At 39.6% G+C, this 19828-nt stretch overlaps 1 protein-coding gene across 20 annotated transcripts in view; it reads left to right on the forward strand.

Annotated features, from left to right (window-relative positions):
* Positions 1–19828, forward strand: part of ABI3BP (ABI family member 3 binding protein) — a 355065-nt gene that overhangs the window by 173365 nt on the left and 161872 nt on the right. For all 20 annotated transcript variants that reach the window (XM_083174266.1, XM_083174276.1, XM_083174271.1 and 17 more), the window contains exons 6-8: positions 2339–2400; positions 10575–10626; positions 13436–13492. In XM_083174266.1, the coding sequence (XP_083030392.1) occupies positions 2339–2400; positions 10575–10626; positions 13436–13492 (171 nt within the window). The remainder of the gene's footprint in view (positions 1–2338; positions 2401–10574; positions 10627–13435; positions 13493–19828) is intronic.

Here is a 19828-nt window from a genome sequence, read left to right on the forward strand (position 1 = left end):
AGGCACCACTAAGGTTTAGCAGTATTAGCCAGTAATATATACATTGCTGGCATAGGCCAGCAATGTATATATTACAGGTACCACTGGGGACCAATGATTGCTTATTAGCCAGTAATACAGATGGAGCAGGCTCCAGCTTGGCAGAGGCTGGTGATTCTATTGCCAGCCCCCTTTAAAACGAATGGATTTTCTGAGAATTGATTCCTGCGCTATCTGCGGCCTGGGATTTGGTTGGTAATGTATGAATCACCTTCCATACACAGTAGATACAATATAGACAAAAAATACCAACTTAATCCTTGGCGCTGATTGGAGTAATTCCTATAGTTTTCCTTTTCATTCTGACTTTTTTAACCCGAAAAATGAAAAGAGAGAAAACATGCAATAGTGTAATACTGTTTTTCTAAAATACAATATTGATACAACAATTTAGATAGATGGTACTTTGAGATATTCAGACTCGTACCCTTTGTAATGGTCTGCAGGTTAAGCAGACAGTATCGCTTGTACGGGGGCGGTAACGTCACCGACTGGTCCTCAAAACATCCAGATTGAAATTAGTGTACATGCAAAAGAAAGTTTAAAAGCTGGTATAATGTAATACCGCTTATTTATTCAACATATACAAAAAAAAACAGAGGTGTAAAACATCAGCCTCTCATCGAATAGAATGGTCTACAAGGAAATGCAGACAAATAGGCAAAGATTGATATACCCAGGCGTCCCCGGAGCCCTTGTTCGGTTCAATAAGAGTCCAATGCTGTCCACCTTCTCCACGGCCGGCTCTCGCCAGGGGTGTGCTCACACAAGACGCTTGCGCACGCCCCGTGGCTACGGAGCTGGCTCCACCGCCCGCTGCCTCAACGGTGCCCCTCGCCGCCCCACCGTCCTCCCTATCCCTGCCTGCCTCCATGAAGAGGAGACGGGCAGGATGCCGCCGCAGCGCCGTCCTGAAACTGGGAAGCGCGTGCGTGTGAGATCCTGCTGCCAAAGGGCTGCTTTGAGAAATTTCCCGGGCTGGTTTGAAATCCCAATCCGCCCCTGAACTGATCCTAAGATTAATGTATCCATGCTTAGTTTTTTTAAGAAGGCTGGATTAGCATCAAGGAGCCCATACACGGTCCGTTGTGGACCGGCTCCGTTCTGTACTATGCGATGCGCTCTCCCGCGCATCACATAATACGGTACAAAAAGTATGTGCTGCACATACTTTTTGTACTAGGTAAACATCGTATCGGATCGCAGTGCATGCACAATGCATGCACAAGGGATGCGATCCGATACGATGTGTGCTGTTTAAGTACAGAACGGATCCGATGAACGGACCGTGTATGGGGGGCTTCAGAGGATGTTTAAGATTTGTTTCCAAGTAGTAAAGAGAACATGTCCTCCTATTAAATCTTTTGTGGCACCTTTGTCCATGTTTACTTGGATGCCCTTATATAAGTGGTTTCACTCAGGAACTATTTTTGGTACCCATTGGAATTAGTCTATAATTAATAATAAACAGTATTTGATTATCTAGACTATATGACAGTGGTGTTAGAAACTCATCCTACTTTCCTACCTAAATTATTTCCATATTCAGGAGATTATACTTCCATCTCTCTGCACACAACAGGCTACTGACATAGTAGAAGTAATACATACACAGGATCTTACCAAGTCCATTTCTGTTTAACAAAATGGGAAATAAAGAAATGGATCGATTTACTTTCCCTTCGAGTAAGAACTCCTCAAAGATCTGCTCCAACTCAATTAGTGATGTCATTTTACATGCTTTTAAGAGTAATTGACATGAAGCACCAGAAATTTTAAGAGCACATTCTAAAGGCTGAGACGTGAGTGGCTATATAGTCATTTCTTCACACCTTTACCAGACATGATCTTCTGTATGTGATATCTTTTGCTGGTGAACAGTTTGGATCCAAAATCCATTAAGAATATTTCCAAGGCATTCATTTAGCCAAGCGTTTGAACATTATTAGGTTGAATTACTTTAGGAACAAAGTCCTTTTGTTGAAACCAATAAGAGCAATACAATTGATTAACCTACAAAACTAAGCAATTTCTCCCCTTCTACTGGGTGATACCAGAATACATGTACTTTTGTTTCTAAACATTGGATTTGTAGTAGTCTACCATTTAATATAAACCATAGTCTTTGTTTAGTCATGCAGTATTTACAGGAATGCAGCTTCTAGATACAGATATATGTACAAACAAAACAACAGTCCAACACAAAGTCTGCTCTTTTCAAGAGAATTTTTGATAAATTAGTTGTTGAATGACATTTTTTAATTTGACGCTAAGAATTTCTTCTAAATGTATTTTACAGCGAAAGGTAAAGAAAATGGGAACCTAGATAATACATATAAAATTCCAAAAGGCACTTTACAGGTATGTATAAATATACAAGCATGTTAAGTAACATTGGCAGCAGATATGTGTTCATAAGAGCAAAATTAACCACAGATTTACTTTCGATGTTTATTAATGTTTTCTTTACTTATATGAGCATTAAAATTGTAACTTTTATATTGAAATCTTGGATTAACATTCTTTTGACTGATGTTTAAGGCTTTTGCTAAACTTAAGTCTTTAATTTTAATAAAAACTATATATACAGTAGCTGCTTCTTTCTAAGTCATTGGCGGTTGATCTATTTTAAAATACCACAGATAAAGTTAATGGTATTTTAGTTACACATTGCCTAAGGGGGGTATTCAATCCCACCAGTGACAGTCCGAATTGTCGAGTATTTGTTTTTCTCGTTTTGCTCGACATGAATATTTAGCTCGACAAGTCGAGTTCTCGCCTATTCAAACTGTAATTTCAATCCCACCAGTAACAGTCAGAATTGTCGAGCATTTGCATTTGTTTTTCTCATTTTGCTAACTGAAAATTTAGCTCGACAAGTCGAGTTCTTCCCTGCTCGACAAGTCGAGTTCTCCCCTAGAGAGGAAAGTGGCAATTGTCAGAGATAGGCTTCATTTTTATAGTCAATAATATAAAAGTAGATATCTTGTTAAAAATGAAAATTCTCCTATAAAAACCATTTCCAAATCAGCAGACTGCACAATGCTGGTATCTCCCTGAAGTCTCAGTACAGGAATGAGAGCTCTGAGGTAAATTGCAATGCATTGCATTGTAGAAGTAAACAAAAGAATGGCAACAAACAAACATTGTATCCTGAGTAATTCTGCCCCAGCATGGATACAAGGGACCTAAACATTGGTGTTTGATCAAACCAGAAGTAGACATAAATAGACATGTATACAGAAGACTTTCAATGGGCAAAATGCAGCACAGTGAACATGAAAGGTGAGCAGAAAAAAAGATAATACTTCTTATATGCCAAATGGAATAATTTAAACAAATGCGTAATAATACAAGCTGAAAACTGATGCTGACAATGGAATAATGGGTTAAAGCATACCATATAAACATGCAGCAAATGTAAAGTTAATCAAAAGAGGAATATTTAGCAAAATATCACAAAGACAGAAGTCAAGATAAGCACTACAAACATTAGTACAATCCTGCATATACATTTAACACAATTTATGAACATGCAACAAGAGAAACTCCCTTGTCACGACAGAAATAATTGTCGAGTTAAATTTGAGGGAAGAGTGATTTCAAACAGTCGAGGTCAGGTGAATTCTTTGACATTGAATAGGATGCAGGAATTATCTCGACAGATTTTACCCAAAATAACTCGACAAGTCGAGTTATGTGCAACTCGACAGTCGAACAAACCAAAAACCAAATCAGGTGAGCTCTGCTCGACAAGTCGAGAAAACTAGACAATGAATAGGCGACCTCATAAATAACCAACCTCTCGTCGAGAAAACAACAAAGCTCGACAAAAATAAGGAGCTCGACAGACATTGAATACCCCCCTAAATGTTAATTAACAAATAGGTTAAGATTTTATCATTAAATGGTATCTTTCAGTTCTTATTTATATAATTGATAAGTTGAAAGTTTATTTCACATTTAGACACCATTTAAATGTTTAATACTATGCTATGTTATTTATAACATTTGAACATCCCTATTTGAGTTTTGTATTTACTAAAATACTGAATTAATCATTGTAAAGTAACTTGAGATGTTTTTGATGGAAGGGTGGAAGGGTTATTAATCATACCCTTATGGAGCAAATGGTCAATTGAGAAGCATTGTTGTGAGTAACTAAATAGTATTGTGGTTACTACCAAATTGAGAAACTTTATGACTATATTACATAAACCAAGAAAGTAAAGGGTAATGTAAGTTTTAAGTAGTAAGTAAATTCTAAGGCAAAGTTTTTCAATCTTAACTTTTTTAAACTAGACAACAAGTAATCAATGGTCAAAGTGGACTGGTATACGGTGGTTGACTGACATGTCTCTGAATGTTTTTACTGTATAATTAGTAGTTAACTACATTCAAATGCAATTTCTTAAACCACAACTTTTCATTTCCACTTCTACCCCGGATGCCAAGTAGTAGTAGTACATTTATTTATAAGGCGCCGCAAAGTGTCCGCAGCGCCGTACACAGCAAACAAAAAACAAATGACAAGGTAACGTACAGGGTGTGTTGAAAAATACAGTATAAATAGGGGTATAGCTGGTAGAAATAAAATCAGCATCAGATTGCCAACTGTTTAACTTCACACAAATATGTGTTAAAACTTGCAATACCCAGTCCCCTACCAAAAAGCAGCAGGAGTATGAAAGTGATCGGCAAAAAACAACCACATTCATCCTCAACCTAAACCAAGTTTGTGTGGGAATCCTGTGCCTGAGTGTGTTTGCTTATTTATTCATGTTTTCAAGCATTTGGACGCTTTCAGGCAGTTCTTTTTGGTTTTAATTATTTCATTTTAAATACGCCAGCTATTTCCACAGTTTACATAGCAGCATACATGTGGAATAAATATCCCAGCATTGAGTGTATGAGTAGAGAAATATGATGTTTCTGCAGGATTTGTAATAAGAACGTTTCAAGATTTATAATTTTGGTTTCTGTGTAATAAAAATGTATTTTCCCCCGAACTAAGATTTCCTGGCTTGGACTTTTTTTTCTTTTAGAGAGTTCCCGCATTGACAGTTTTAAGAACTAAGTTACATTTAACATTCCACAAAGCAGTTTATAATACGTGCATACTGATCTGGTTAATCCGCATTGTTTACATGGTGTACATTGGACTGTAAATATATATTCTGTGTATTTGATGTACTCAGTACTTAAAAATTGTGGAGCGTTGTTCTGTTTTAGGCTATATATGCATATGTACACTTTGCAGTACATGCCTAAGGCAACAATATTTTTTAAATCTGTGGCCTTTTTGCTATGTAATTTCCCATACCTTCTGCAGTATGTTCCATATGTACTGTACATATGTACAGAGAATTGGAAGTTTCTATTGTACTGGGGTATACACCAGTGACTGGTGTTTTGATTGTTGGTGTATACAATATGACATTACCATGTGCCCAGTGTCAGTGAAGGCAGACATTTTTAAGACTGAACCTGTGTTGGAAGAATACAGACTATACATTTACTACAGTAGGAACTGATTAGCTTTGGTTTGTAAGATTGCACCAACACTGCCAAATGTAATGGCTGTGTGGGATGCTGGCCAATCTCATAGGCTTTTCTAAAGGGGCAATCAAGTTACAAGGCATGGTTATGCTTTGTAACTGATGTCCCTTTAAAGAAAATCTCAGCGATATCAGAGATATATTAATGCCAACTCTTAAAACTTCCAGTGTATTATGGTGTGGTCATCATGACTGGCTCTACCGTTAGGCATTCTCCTAGGGGTCACTACTGGGTCTGCCCATCACATAATTAAAGATTTCCCTAGCAGAGATGCATCCTTCCACAGCAGACTCCCCTCTCACATCTTGCTAGCTGGGAAGTGAGCAGGTGGGCAATTGGTTGCAGGTGTGTGTGTGTGGGGGGGGGGGGGGGGGGGGGGTGCAGTAGGCCAATATTTTGACTAGAGTGCCAAGAAACCTTGCCCGGGCCCTGGCGATCATTTCTTATCTAATTTAGCAACTTGATGTAGGTGTTCGTACATGAGCTCATCCACATTCTTTTTACCACGCCAAAGCATACAGATATGTCACGTTTGTGAATAAACAATGCTAAGGATAATTGCCCAATTTGAAAGTGACAATAGGGGTCTATGTGCACAGTACATGCTGCATTCATGTTCACACAGCTGAGCCTGCATCCATTTCAGTTACTTACAGTACATTCTGCCACAGACATCTTTATTTCACTGAAAACTATGGAAATATGATGCTGATATCACAAGTTGAATTATTGGGCATGCACAGAAAACCTCTCTAGCAGTTGTATGCTGGGCTGCAGTGGGAGCAGGAAGGCTCCCTTACCTGTGCAAGTGTAGGGGGGAGAAATCACAGTGAATTCCCCTCCTGGATTTATATCTGGCTGGGGGGGGGGGGGGCGGCTTACTGGGCCATTGCAGTTCCGTGTGCAGGTATGCTTTTTTTTCAAAGCACCATGGCTTCGGCTATTAGGCCACACCCCCAAAAGTACCCAGTCCTGACCCAGATCTCTACAGCCCTGCACTCTGGTACACTGTATGTGTCTCTGTGATGCTTTGCAATGGTGTCAGATGTTTTCCACAGAGAAGGGGGCCCATGGACATTTGCATAGGGGAGCTATAGGCTTAAAATGCACCTGGCTCAATTAGTACTGTCCAATAGTTTACTATCTACTTGGATTTATTGTCTGTTCAATGGACATAAGTCAGTGTGTTTATAATGGCACAAAGAGTTACAGTAACCCTGCTATATGCTACATGGGCTACAGTTTAAATACATGTACCTTACTCAACAGAAACGAGCATATAAAGAACTGTGTGTATCTTGTGATGCACTGGCAGCTAATGTGCTTATTTTACTATAATTCACCATTTACAGTTTATAAGAAACTGTAAATACATTATCATTGTATATTGTACCTGCCTCCATGGAATGCAAAATAAGACTCCTAACAACCATATGATGACATGCTGGTCTGTGGGAACCCAGTTTACATTAATAGTGTCAGAGACAAATAAAGTACTGGATAATAAAATGTACAGAGGGGAATTTGATCACCCTTGATGAATTTGCAGTGCATGTCTGGCTGTATGATGTACTTACAGTAGTGCTGGCTTGCATAGTTTTGTTTGCTGACCCATAGAGCAAGTCTACCACAAAAGGTTCTGGTGGGTAGACAGCAGTTTGACCGGATAAGGTTGACATGCATTGCTGTCAACCGCTGAAGGTTGACAAGGCTCAGGTCATCACCTATAATAGGTCGATAAGGTCAGAAGGCTGACCCAAGCATTAGGTAGTCAATGTGAAGGACGAGACTGAAAAGGCCGACATGTGCCTACAGGCGGTATTTCATGCCTTACCACCACTTTCATACCTCACCCCCCATTATGGCATGTTGGGGGATAAAATAGTGTGTGGAGCACAGCGAGGCACCGTACCAGAGGCATGGTGAGCACACGCAGTACACTTAGGTGGTGTCCATATCAACTGTGTTGAAATTCAGGTACAAAAATTTGAAAACTGCGTGTTGACCTTTTGATTTTTGACCTTCCCATTGTTGACCTATTGCTTGTGTTGACCTTCCAACCCTGTCGACATTACCCATGTTGGCCTATTTCAGGTCCCCATGCATATCGACCTAAATTGGGTTGGCCCATACCCTGTTTGACTGCTTTACGACACATCGTGCTCACAGCAGCACTAAAGTGCGGAGAGCATTCTGTTGGACCACAAAGCCCTCGATCAGGGGCTCCCAAACTTGTTTTGAATCACTGCTCCCTAGAGTATAACAATTTTCTTCGCACCCCTAGGACAAAAATCTCTTAATGAGTACTTTCAAAAAAAATGTTAAAATAAATAAATTGTATTTATATTAGGTCCAGTTATGTAGTGAGGGACAGGGTTTATTTCTGTTTGTTTACATATTTTATGATTGGAAGCCACAAGCACTGGAATTCCCTACTACATTCACCATAAATCCTGAACCACCATCCCAGGGCACCCCTGCAAGTGCTCCGAGGCACCCCAGGGTGCCGGGTCACACAGTTTGGGAACCACTGCCATAGATAAAATAGTCAAGAGTCTGGTGTATCCATGCTGGGGATTAGACAATTACCTAATGCCTGACTATAAGCAGTCGGATTGCACAGGGATACTGATGACCCCATGTGGCAAGGAATGAATACTGCTGTGAATCTAGAGTAGACAGTGATTTGGTAAATATGGTCATTGGGTGTTTCGTCATTATACAATCTCATTTGCAGCTTATCTAAAATAACAGAGTACGATTTGTAGGTTTTGTAATGAACTAGATTTCTAATAGTTGAGATTACATGTAAGGTCTCAAGACTTCTATTACAAATATGACCCACATGAAAGCCTCCATAACTGGGAGTCATGCTTCTATAATTACTTTATTACAGTACAGCTACGTGAAGCACAAAAGGATTAAATGATTTGACCAAAATAACACTGCTCTGGTGGCCAGACCTGACTAGTCTAAATTCCTGTTCCTTGTGTTACTAAGTGCAGAATTGGAAAGCACCATGTCTCTCCTCCCAAGGCAATTCTACATAGTAAAATAAGCCATTCAATGACTGATGGAAGGATTTGTTTTCAGCTAGATTTTTTGGCTTTACACTGGGTCGATTATGTATAATTGTAGATCTCTCCTATAAACTGTGCAACCCTGCACATAATGTGCACAAAAGGTCTGGAAGCGGATGTTATTTTGCTTTGGTGTGTGATAGAATAAAAAAAAGGATTGTCTGTAAAACAAAGATGTGTGATTCTATCGGTTTGTTTGTTATGTTAAACAAAACAGCGGAGATCTGCAGTTAATTGAAACAATCTTTTCGTTGTTAAATATATTTCGTTGTTGTGAAGCGACATCACAGAAATATTGTTTCATTAAAGAGGGTTGGAACTATCAGGCCAAGGGCAGGTTAGTGGAGTGATGGCGTTCATCCGAATCCCAAGTATGCGTCCTATCAAACACCTAATTGTTTTTCATTTAGCTCAACTGGGTTCGCTCTGTTGCGTTTGATCAGATTTCTGCATTTCATTTCATTTATCTGATGATCTTAGCCATTATTATCCAATGGTGACAATTGTATACCATAAATGAATTGCTTAACACTGTATTTATCCACCGTATTCATAAATTCTTTTAAATTCACTTGAAATGAAACCATATAGTATTTGTCATTTCAAATACTGTGCTAGATAAATGACATAAGCTGATAAGTTGCTATGGCAACTTTTCTGTCCAAGGCTTGCTACATCTCCCCTTTCAATGTATCCATTTCCTGCACAAATCTCCATTATTATGTCATCAGGTCTGTAGACTACTTGGCAGACGGTCACTGCTATCTTCCAGTGTATGTGGTTAGTTGCTGACCACTCTACATAGGTCCCAAGTCCTTTATGGGGGTATTCAATCCAGGATTCCAACTGCCAGAATGTCCCAACCTTTGGAATCATGGCCATTTTCGTTCCGTTCAACAGCAATTCGACAGCCGAAATTCAGTTTTCCAGCTGTTTAGTGTTGAAAACTCCACAAATTGACAGAAAATGGCTGCAGCTTGTCGACAAACGGCTGTGAATTTGACAATCCGCAGCGATTTTCAACAAGACAGATCCTACTTGTTTTGCAGTCGGATCTGTTTTGTCTGAATCTGACTTCAATGCGGTAATGGCATTGAATAGGCGGGGCAGTTATTTCCATCGGCTAAAATAGTGGCCAGGATTGAATACCCCATAGTTGTTAACTTTAAAAAAGCATTTGGTAGAAGTCGGATCTATTTTTTTAGATCCAAGTGGTAAGTGTCTCTTTTTGACTGATTGGCCCTATTTTGCCTCTGGACAGCAAAAGTTACCAGGCTACCTAAATGCTATTTGTCCCTATATAAATAAGATTGGAGAACCATAGGCTCCATTATGTGACATTTTCTTTTATAAATTAGACATTTAGTTAAACTTGTACACATTAAAAATGTGTTGTACAGTATATGTAATTTTTCTAACCCTATTTTCCCCAGTGAATCAAGGTGGATAAACTAGGGCAAAAAATGAGAATGCAATTAAATATACAGTATATGTATACAACTATTAAACCAAATCCAATTTGACGTTATATAGTAAGGACTGTGACCTATAAATATGGCAGTAACTATTCTCTTCACTGTCCAGATCTATGTTGGGATTTGACATTTGGGACCTTCAGAGTTTGAAAATGATGTTGTTTTTGTTTGCTTTAAACACTGGGATGGGTATTATTAATACCCAACTAAAGTAAGAAAATGTTCACTATGGCCACCAATCTGTAAACCGTAATGGATTTGTGAGACCAACCAGTTGTAGTTTTAAATCTATAGCACTAACAAGTGCTTTTAAATCCTTCCAACCTTCCCAGCTGTTAGGAATTCTGAAAATGAATGTAGAACCTGACACTTTTTATATACTCTGATCATAATGCATATGTTGCTTTATTTATGTTTTTAGTATGCCTCGGAAGACACAAAGACACTCATTCCAGTATATGTGGTTAAGCAAGGTAATGTCTGCAGTTCACAGAATTCATATAGATAATAAATGATTAACTACATTATATCATAAGCACAATATATGTGTACAATAAAAATGTATGGTAAACCTATAAGGCATAAGCAAAGTTACTTAATAAATAGCAGTAGTTTTAAATATTGTAAATATCTTAGAAAAAGGAACATTTGAAATATCATTTTCAAGTTAACACAATCTTTTTAATTTGTTGCAAATACAGTAGACATGTTGGCTATATTAACAAGAGATGGTTGGTTATATGATCTAGTTTTAGTCTTCATGCTGATGGGCCGCCGTAGAGCGGATAGGACGTTACTGTCACTGTAAATAGAACCTCTGAGTGCTGTTTACATAATCAAACTTTCAAAAACTGTTCCATCAAACAATGGGTCTGTTCAGACCTGTTGGCTAGGCAGTGTATGCCGCTCCGTCCAAAGCACACACACACCCCATCACGCTGAGCAAATCCCTGCACTAGCATGCGAGCAGATGTGTACGCATACACATCCGCTCGCATGCGGCCGCACAGAGGAAAAATCATTTGATGGTCGCTCACCATCTAATAATTTGTCCTAATTTCAAGGATACAAATAAGTCTATACTTACTTTTATCCTGGACGGAGATGGCCGAAATGGGGGCAAGTACGTCATGCGATGTCAGTTGCCCGTTTGAAGCAGGAGAGGTACGCCCAGCAGTTCTATGGACACGCTCATAAAATGCTAGGTGGTCCTCTGCTTCCGCTCCTGCCTGCTCCCTTTCCGCCCATCAGTGAGGGAATGCCCCAGTAAGTGTAAAACGTGCTGAAGGTTCTCTCTCTGGGGGTTTGCACATGCCCATATTTGCATATGCACAAATCCCAACAATCAGCTGGGGTAGCGAATTCGGACCTGTGCGATCTCCCCCCCAATGTAGGTAGACAATTCAGGTTCCAGTATTATGCATGCATAGATGTGGTCAGTCAGGCTTTTTTGTTTTTGGAACTGCATACAGCAAAAAAAATATTTGCGGCCAGAATGGGGTGTTTATGAAATTAAAGGTTTGTTCGGAAACCTAATCCAGTCACAGCTTTATAATTATTTATTATGTCATTGTTTCTGACTGGCACTCTATCTACAATGAGCTTAATACACGCACCCATGCAAAAACGCATGAACTAGGACTTCCAGTAATCCCAAAATGGCTCCAGATCCCTGATATCAGTCTTTCCAATAACATCCGTTTTACCTTATCCAGCTGTACATGGATTCTTTATACCTATGTGCCGAGACCGCATTGTATAAAACTATAGTGCCCAGTGCCTGATCAACCAATAGCCTGATTAGGCTGCAGCCTTTGCATTGCCAGCTGGTCAGCTTAAAGCCACAAGCATTAGATCATACAGATGGAGTCGCTCTCATCAGAGGGGTTCCCAGTGTGCCAATCACCATCTGCCGAATGGGGCACAACGCACGTCGGCGACGCTCGCACACCCCATTATCTGCAGTGGATGCAAGAACGTGTGAGATGATCGTGCCCGGATCTCAGCAGATGGCATGCCAACAGCCCCATCTGTACATGCCAGTTGTATAAAACATTGTTATGTGCGCAATGGCAGTATGAATGAGTCCCCATCCACGTGTGTTTAACAGCATTACAAGGGGAACTACATGTGCATTTGCCTAGGACACCTTGAACCCTTAATCAGGCCCTGATAGTGCATACTCGTATACCTTGACTTGTATGAAGTAAACATATTTGTCATCCCTATATTTGAAAGCGCTAGTTTTTGGATTTTGGTTTTTGTTGGTGCAATTTATGTAAAGTGTGTACACACTATGCGATATTGTTTATGGGTGATATCGATAAAGATTTTCCCTTGTATTGCTCTATACTTCAGGACAAATGACATAGAGCATAAACACTGACCAATATCATTCAGCAGCCACGGAGCATGCTGTTGCTGATGATATAGTCATAATTTGACTGCATGTACCAATGACAGAGGGGTGATAGTTAATGACCCTCAATAGCACTAATCATTATCGATATAGTGAGTACACATTATACAATATGCATTACAATTTCATTAAGAAAAACTGTATAGTGTGTTCCCACCTTAAAAGTTACTAAAGGTAAAAAAAGAGGAAAACCATTTTTATACAGTAAAAAGTTCACAAAATAAATATGTGCTATTATAATATAAAAATCTCTCCATCACAATGAAAACAATATTGAAATAATTTGTGTAGAAAGAAGAAAGAATTTAAATGTCAACATATGAGAGTGACAGGGAAAACCATCCACTCAATTTGGATTTAAATGTCATTGTAGGAAGTAATATGAAGGTACACACAATATTCTACCTTTTAATAAGAAACATAACAAGGACTATTTAGTAACATGTTACAAGTATTTCACATAGCCTGTAAACAACCACTTGCATCTTCATTTTTGTACTAGACCAGTGGTTCTCAAACTGTGTGCCTAGGCATCCTGGGGAGCAGTGATAGTCACAGGGGTGCCTTGGGTTGGTGGTCCAGGACCAAATCAAATTATTTATGATCAAAGTGATAGCCAAACCCAGTGCTAGTGGCTGCCAATAATAGAACACGTGGGCAATCATAAGCACAACTGTACACTGCCACATAACTGATGCTAACAATGACAGGTAGGCACAAAACTATACCATTTGGTAGTTGCTATTGGTTACAGTACAATTATGCTTTTTGAGCTGCTAATGTCCATTATTCACCATTAGGATTTTGTACTTTCCTCACATTTCAAATCCAATACACTAATTATACAAAATTATTTTTCACAGGATTTCAAAATGTCACAAGATCCACATCTGCACCTCTTCCAACCGAACATAGTCCAGGTATTTATGTTTTATGTTTGGTATATGTATATTTTATCCATACACACCCAGCAATAACAGCATGCTTTTGTAACGGTGTAATACACTTTTATTTAAGCACCAAACAAAAATATGATGGGAAATGCTTTTGTCATAACTTCAGACAAACTCTGTGCTACATTGCTTATATCTGTGGGCAGCACAGCGTATGGCATCTCCAACTCACAGCACTGCAGTCACAAGTTCAATTCCAGACTACGGTCCTGTCTGTGTGAAGTTTCCTCGTGTTACTTTCTAATCACACTCCAAACACATGCTGATACAGTGGAGTAATGGTGTCAACTGCCGCCGGGCTCCTGCACCCAAGGGGGCCCCTCTCATCCCCTGCCAGTTTTAATCAGTTAATTGAAAGCCATCAATATTGCTTCTGTGGCTGAATCCCCCTCCTAATATAATTTTTAAAGGGTCACACCCTGTATTAAAACCATGCCTTGTAAATGATTATTCCATAGAAAAAAACTCAGAGTTCGGCTGTCAACCCTGCAAGACTATAGTATACAGTAGTTGCATTCTTTTGCAGCTACATAAGGATCTGGGTGCAACCTAGAATCAGGCCTTTGAACTGTACTTTAAATTGTAAGCTCCAGTGGGACAGAAACTGATGTGGGCAACATGTATTTTCTGTATGGGACTGGTGGTTCTATATTAATGTTGATAAAAATTGATGCTCTGTTCACCAAAATATAACCGCAAAGACTGACTGAGCATTGCATTCAGTATCCCATATAATAAAGGTTAACACTGATCCTCACATCTGGGAGTTGAATTCAAGCGATGCTCCTTTGGAACATGCACAGCCGCTGGTGCTAACATTACTGCTATGGTCTTCTGTAATTTTAAATTTATGGGCTGGAAAACTAGTTGTTTTATTGTATTCATTCAGTTTATAGGTGCATCACAAAGGATCTGCAAAACCAAACCGTTATACATGTATAGATGTATTCACAGTATATATATATATATATATATCCTCTTCGTGGGACCGGCACTCCAAGCCTAGGGCCACAGCTGCCGAGGTGCGTGTCCAGAAAATACAATATGTAAGCAAGATAGAAACAGCACTCCCTCTGTCTTCCACATGAAGAAATAACCAGCCAGACACACTGTATGGAAGGTGCTAACGTTTCGGGGTTTGACCCCCTTTATCAAAGCAAAAAAACGTGCATGCACGTTTTTTTGCACGTTTTTTTGCTTTGATAAAGGGGGTCAAACCCCGAAACGTTAGCACCTTCCATACAGTGGGCGGTATTCAATGAGCCTGATTCGCCATGTTTTTATGGCGAATTTGTGCTGTTTGGCGAATTTCTGACTAAAACGGTGAATCACCCTATTTAATGACCACATGGCGAATACATTTCAAGGTTTTTTTCACCATGATTCACCGAGTAGCAATCGCTATCTTTTTATGGTGAAGTGGAATGTGAACTTTTAAAATAAAGTGTTTTGTTTTTTACATTTGGTGTCAAAAAATCAGGAATTTTATTCTGAGGAGGGGCATGCTATTTTTATTCATGTGCTGTAAGCACATGAATATATATTTAATTTTAAAAAATATATATATATATATATTTTTTTTACACAGCAGCCAGCAGGGGGCGCCGGAGCCGAGCCGCTCATTACATATTCATATATTCACTGCACCCGATCGTTACGATCGGGTATAGTGAATATACGGTCCCCTGCTTGCACCCCCGGGGGGCAGCCTGTGCTGCCTGGCACCCGGGGAGCCCACCTACCCCCCACAAAGTTCTGGGGCAGGCAGAGAGACTTCCATCTCTTTGCCTGCCACTGTTCTCAGGCTCCCTGCGGCAATCGCCGCAGGAGCTCATATTCACCAGTCAGGGGCAGCGAGCCCCTGACACGTTGAATACCGGAGCCCGCCGGCTCCGGAACGAGGCGAATGTGCAGCGAATCCTAAAAAGGATTCACTGCACCTCGCAGGTATTCTCATTGAATACCGCCCAGTGTGTCTGGCTGGTTATTTCTTCATGTGGAAGACCGAGGGAGTGCTGTTTCTATCTTGCTTATATATATATATATATATATATATATATATATATATATATATATATATATATATATATATAACACATACACACACATACCTCCCAACTGTCCCGATTTTTCGTGGGAACGTCCCAACATTTTTTGGGGAGATTAGCACATCCCACCCAGGGCCAGCAGTGGCCTGTGGGAGGGCAGTTGGGAGTCCGTCACCCGCTGTACAGTGTTTATTCCCACAGACAGGAGGGGCTGGGAGCATGGCCAGCAGCTCACAGAGCTGCTGACCATGCCCCTACAGCAGCAAAGCAGGGGCGTCGGCTCATGAGAGTGATGCAATGTGTAGGTAATGCCCCCATTGCCGCCAGGTCACACCCCCAAATTTCGAGCAAGCGCTGATGGTCCTTCCTTGCGCTCTTGAAATATTTTGCAGTATGTGTAGAGGAAGGGTGTCTAGCAGCATATTGGGGGTAATTGAATGACATTCTGATAGAATCTTCTGCTTGCCACACCTATTCAAGATGTGTATAAGAAATGTTTACATTGCTGAAACAGACTCTACAATAACAGAGGGACACACCAGCTTCCAAGAGAGGACAGTCTCCTCAATGCATTACAGCTACTAGACCAAAAGGGAACACTGTACATCTGACTGGGAGCAAGGTATTGGCAGTATCCCACCTACCACAAGAATACTAGAGCCAGAGGTAGATGGGTTCCTAGAGAAACATCACTTGCCTTGCTTGTTTATCTCATTATTTTGTATTACACATTCTAAATCTTCTAATCCATATTTCTTTAAGAAAAAGTATATGTTGCCTTTAATCATTTCTTCCCAGAGCCAAGAATGTTTCACTTTGCTGGAACGTATGAGATGACAAGTTTAGCCAGAATAAAATTACTCTTTTTGAACTAAACCTAGCACCAGATTAATCCTTTGGAGACAATGGCCCTTATTCTAGTTCACTCTTTCTGACAAAATCCTTCTTAGATGGACAAAACCATGTGCACTGTGGGGGGCAGATGTTACTTGTGCAGAGAGAATTAGATTTGGGTGGGGTTTTACTTCAAAGTGAGATCTATATTGCAGTGTAAAAATAAAGCAGCCAGTATTTACCCTGCATAGAAACAAAATATCTCACCCAAATCTAATTATTTTTGCACATTTTACATCTGCCCCACCTGCAGTGCACATGGTTTTGTCCATCTAAGAAGGATTTTGTCAGAGTGAACTAGAATAAGGCCCAATGTTAGTGTAGCAAACGTGTAAAGGTGAAATATTTTCTTTGGACTACGGGAAAAAAGCTTTGCAACACTTGTGTAGATCTTGACAGGCAACCTTGTGTGGTTGAATTAAGCCACACATTATGACTGCCCTATTAAAAACAAATATAATTTTGGTATATTTATAGTCTGTTTAACATTGATGGCAGTAGTAAGACCAGCAGAACACATTTCATCAATAAGAAATTACATAAATAACTTCCATTCACAGTCCGATTCTCACTATAAAAATCTAAAATAGTGGAAAAAAGTTTCAAAAATGTATACCATTTTTTAAAACAGATTAAAATAAAGATCTGGAATCATCATGTTTTTCTATACTGATTGATTGGAGCACCATACTATACAGTATACCTCTGATAACTATTAGTGCCCTGGATCTTGTCATTATTTCTTACATCATTGCCTAAAAAAATAGATGTATAACCATAACTAGATTAAGGTATGTTGTGTCCAGGTAATACAAGGGTACCTTCCTATCTGCATCAATAAGGGGATAGGCGCAGGGGCGGATTTAGGGATGAGGGTACCCCTAGGCACACCAATAATGTTCACTCCCCCCCCACACACACACACCTAATTGTATTATTTTTTATTGTTTACTTACAAGCCCTCATTTGATAATAGCCAATGTAGTGGGTTTATAAAAAAACCACTAACAGTGACATGTTATTTTATTATGAATACATATTTACTAAGTAGGACAGTTTACAGGGGCAGTATCTGTGTCCCATCCATTTACACTCTATTTAAGATGGAATATAGTACAGTACAGTGGATATTTTGCAGTTATTGGTACATTTTGGGCTGACAGTACTATCACAGGCATCCAAGTGCCGCCTCCAAACATGTGCTGCCCCTAGGGACGTGCCTCACCTGCCTAATGGGAAATTCGGCTCTGGATAGGCGCCTCTCTCAAGGAAGAGGTTTACAATAAGAAAGTTACCGGCATATCCCTTTTAGCGATCCCCCATAGGAATAGAGTGGTTAACACCATCTGAAGTACTTGGATATTCATTGTTTAGTAATACTCCTCCTTTTTCATTGTCACTGAATCCCTGGATATTGACATGATAACCCGGGTCTTAGCTCAGTGATAAACAGTTAATCCGGATGCAGTCCCCCAGGAATCTAACCTGGTTAGCTTGCAGGGTTTGTCCTGGAAAGAACCTGTATTAAGAGGCTGTGTATACAGGGTAATTGGGGTCATCTGTCCGACTGCTGTTTACAGCATGGGAAGTTCTCGATGGGAATGATTCTTCCTTTATATACAGTATACATTATGTTATGATGGAATTGGTATACTGTTCTATAAAAATATATCTTGTGTTACAAAACTGTTAGCTAATATTGGTTTAGCTTTTTGGTCTTGGGAAATCCTGGAAGGAAAGTCCAAGGCACATTGGGAGGGATGGGCTGTGTGTGGTGATCCACATCATCTGACCATGCTGTACAGTGGCAGAAATCATGACATCATGCAGTGAGAGATGAGGCCATAGTGACTCGACTCACAAATGAGCGAATGCGATGGTGGATCTGTAGTTGCTTGTACAAATATGTTTGTATTCTTGTTTCCCGTCTCTTCATTCCTCTACATATGTATGGAGCTAAAAGTACCAAATATATTTTTTTCTAAAGCCATAACGAATGTCAAATTCCAACACTTTAATTTACATGTGCTGCTAACAATTAGTTTTGAAGCAGATATTTATGTATGTGCATAATTCATCGGTGATGCCATCACTCTATACCGGTGTCTCTCAAACCAAATCCTCATGGAACCAGAACTGTACATGGTTTCCTGAATCAGGTATGTATGTTAATTCGCTAACACAAGAGATCTACATTATTCCTGAGAATACCATGGAAATGCGTATTGTTAGGGTTCCATAAGGAAGGAGGTTGAGAAACACTGTTCTGTGCTAACAGGAGTGACTGAAATCAAACAAGTTTGTAAAGTGAAGGCAGAACATGACCCTTGCACACTTTAAATACTCTTGTATATAAACGAACTTTGAAAATGCTTTCCAAATATGTAAAGCTTGTTATGTGTGCATATATTTACACAATTTCAACCCTATTTAACCTAAGACATGTCACAGGCGCTTGTTCATTTTAGCCCTGCAAAAGATTACACTTCTGCAGCCAAAAGGATCTCAGCCCAAATGAAATCAATCTGTAGTCACTTAGAGACATCACTGGACTGTGACTCTACAGCTCAGTGCAGACAAAATAAATCAAAAGTGAATATAAATAAAATCTCAACCTGAACTGTATATCATATATATATATATAGACAACATATTATTTATTTAGCATATATCCTTATGCATAACATACTGGATATACAATGCAGACCAATTTTACTGTCCTATTGTTTATCTAATGGGGCAGATTGTCAGCTAGAACTTAACTTCAAATCTCCTGTCCCTGTTGATCATAAAAGCTTATTTGGGGTGTCCAACCCTTTCATCCAGTGGGGCAGATGTATTAAGCTTTGCGAAGAGATAAACTTGAGATAACTTGGAAAGAGATAACGCACCAGCCAATCAACTTCCAACTGTCATATTTCAAACACAGCTGATTGGCTGGTGCGTTATCTCCTCCAATTTATCTCCACTTTATCTCAAGTTTATCTCTTCGCCAGGCTTAATACATCTGCCCCACTATGAGAAAAGGGATCTGATGCCAAGAATTCCTGTCAGTTGGAAGATGCAGTGCTCCCAGCACAGTTTCAATTATAATTCTTCTGGCAGAGAACAGACCACTGCTTGCATGTATGTGTTACAAGAGCAATGATACACATCATAAGCTTCAATGTTTCATAGTGGCATTTAATATCTTCCTACAATCAGCAATGAGAGTAGAACAGTTAATTAATAGACAGTGGCCTAGTCAGACATTCATTAGGTCAACCCAATATAGTCAACATGCCATGAGTCAAACAGTCAACAGGTAATAAAGCAACAGGTACAAATGGTTGAGGGTTTAATAGTAAAATAAATACCCATA

This window comes from Crinia signifera, chromosome 2 (genome assembly GCF_055691185.1).
Source record: "Crinia signifera chromosome 2, ASM5569118v1, whole genome shotgun sequence".
Lineage (NCBI taxonomy): Eukaryota > Metazoa > Chordata > Amphibia > Anura > Myobatrachidae > Crinia > Crinia signifera.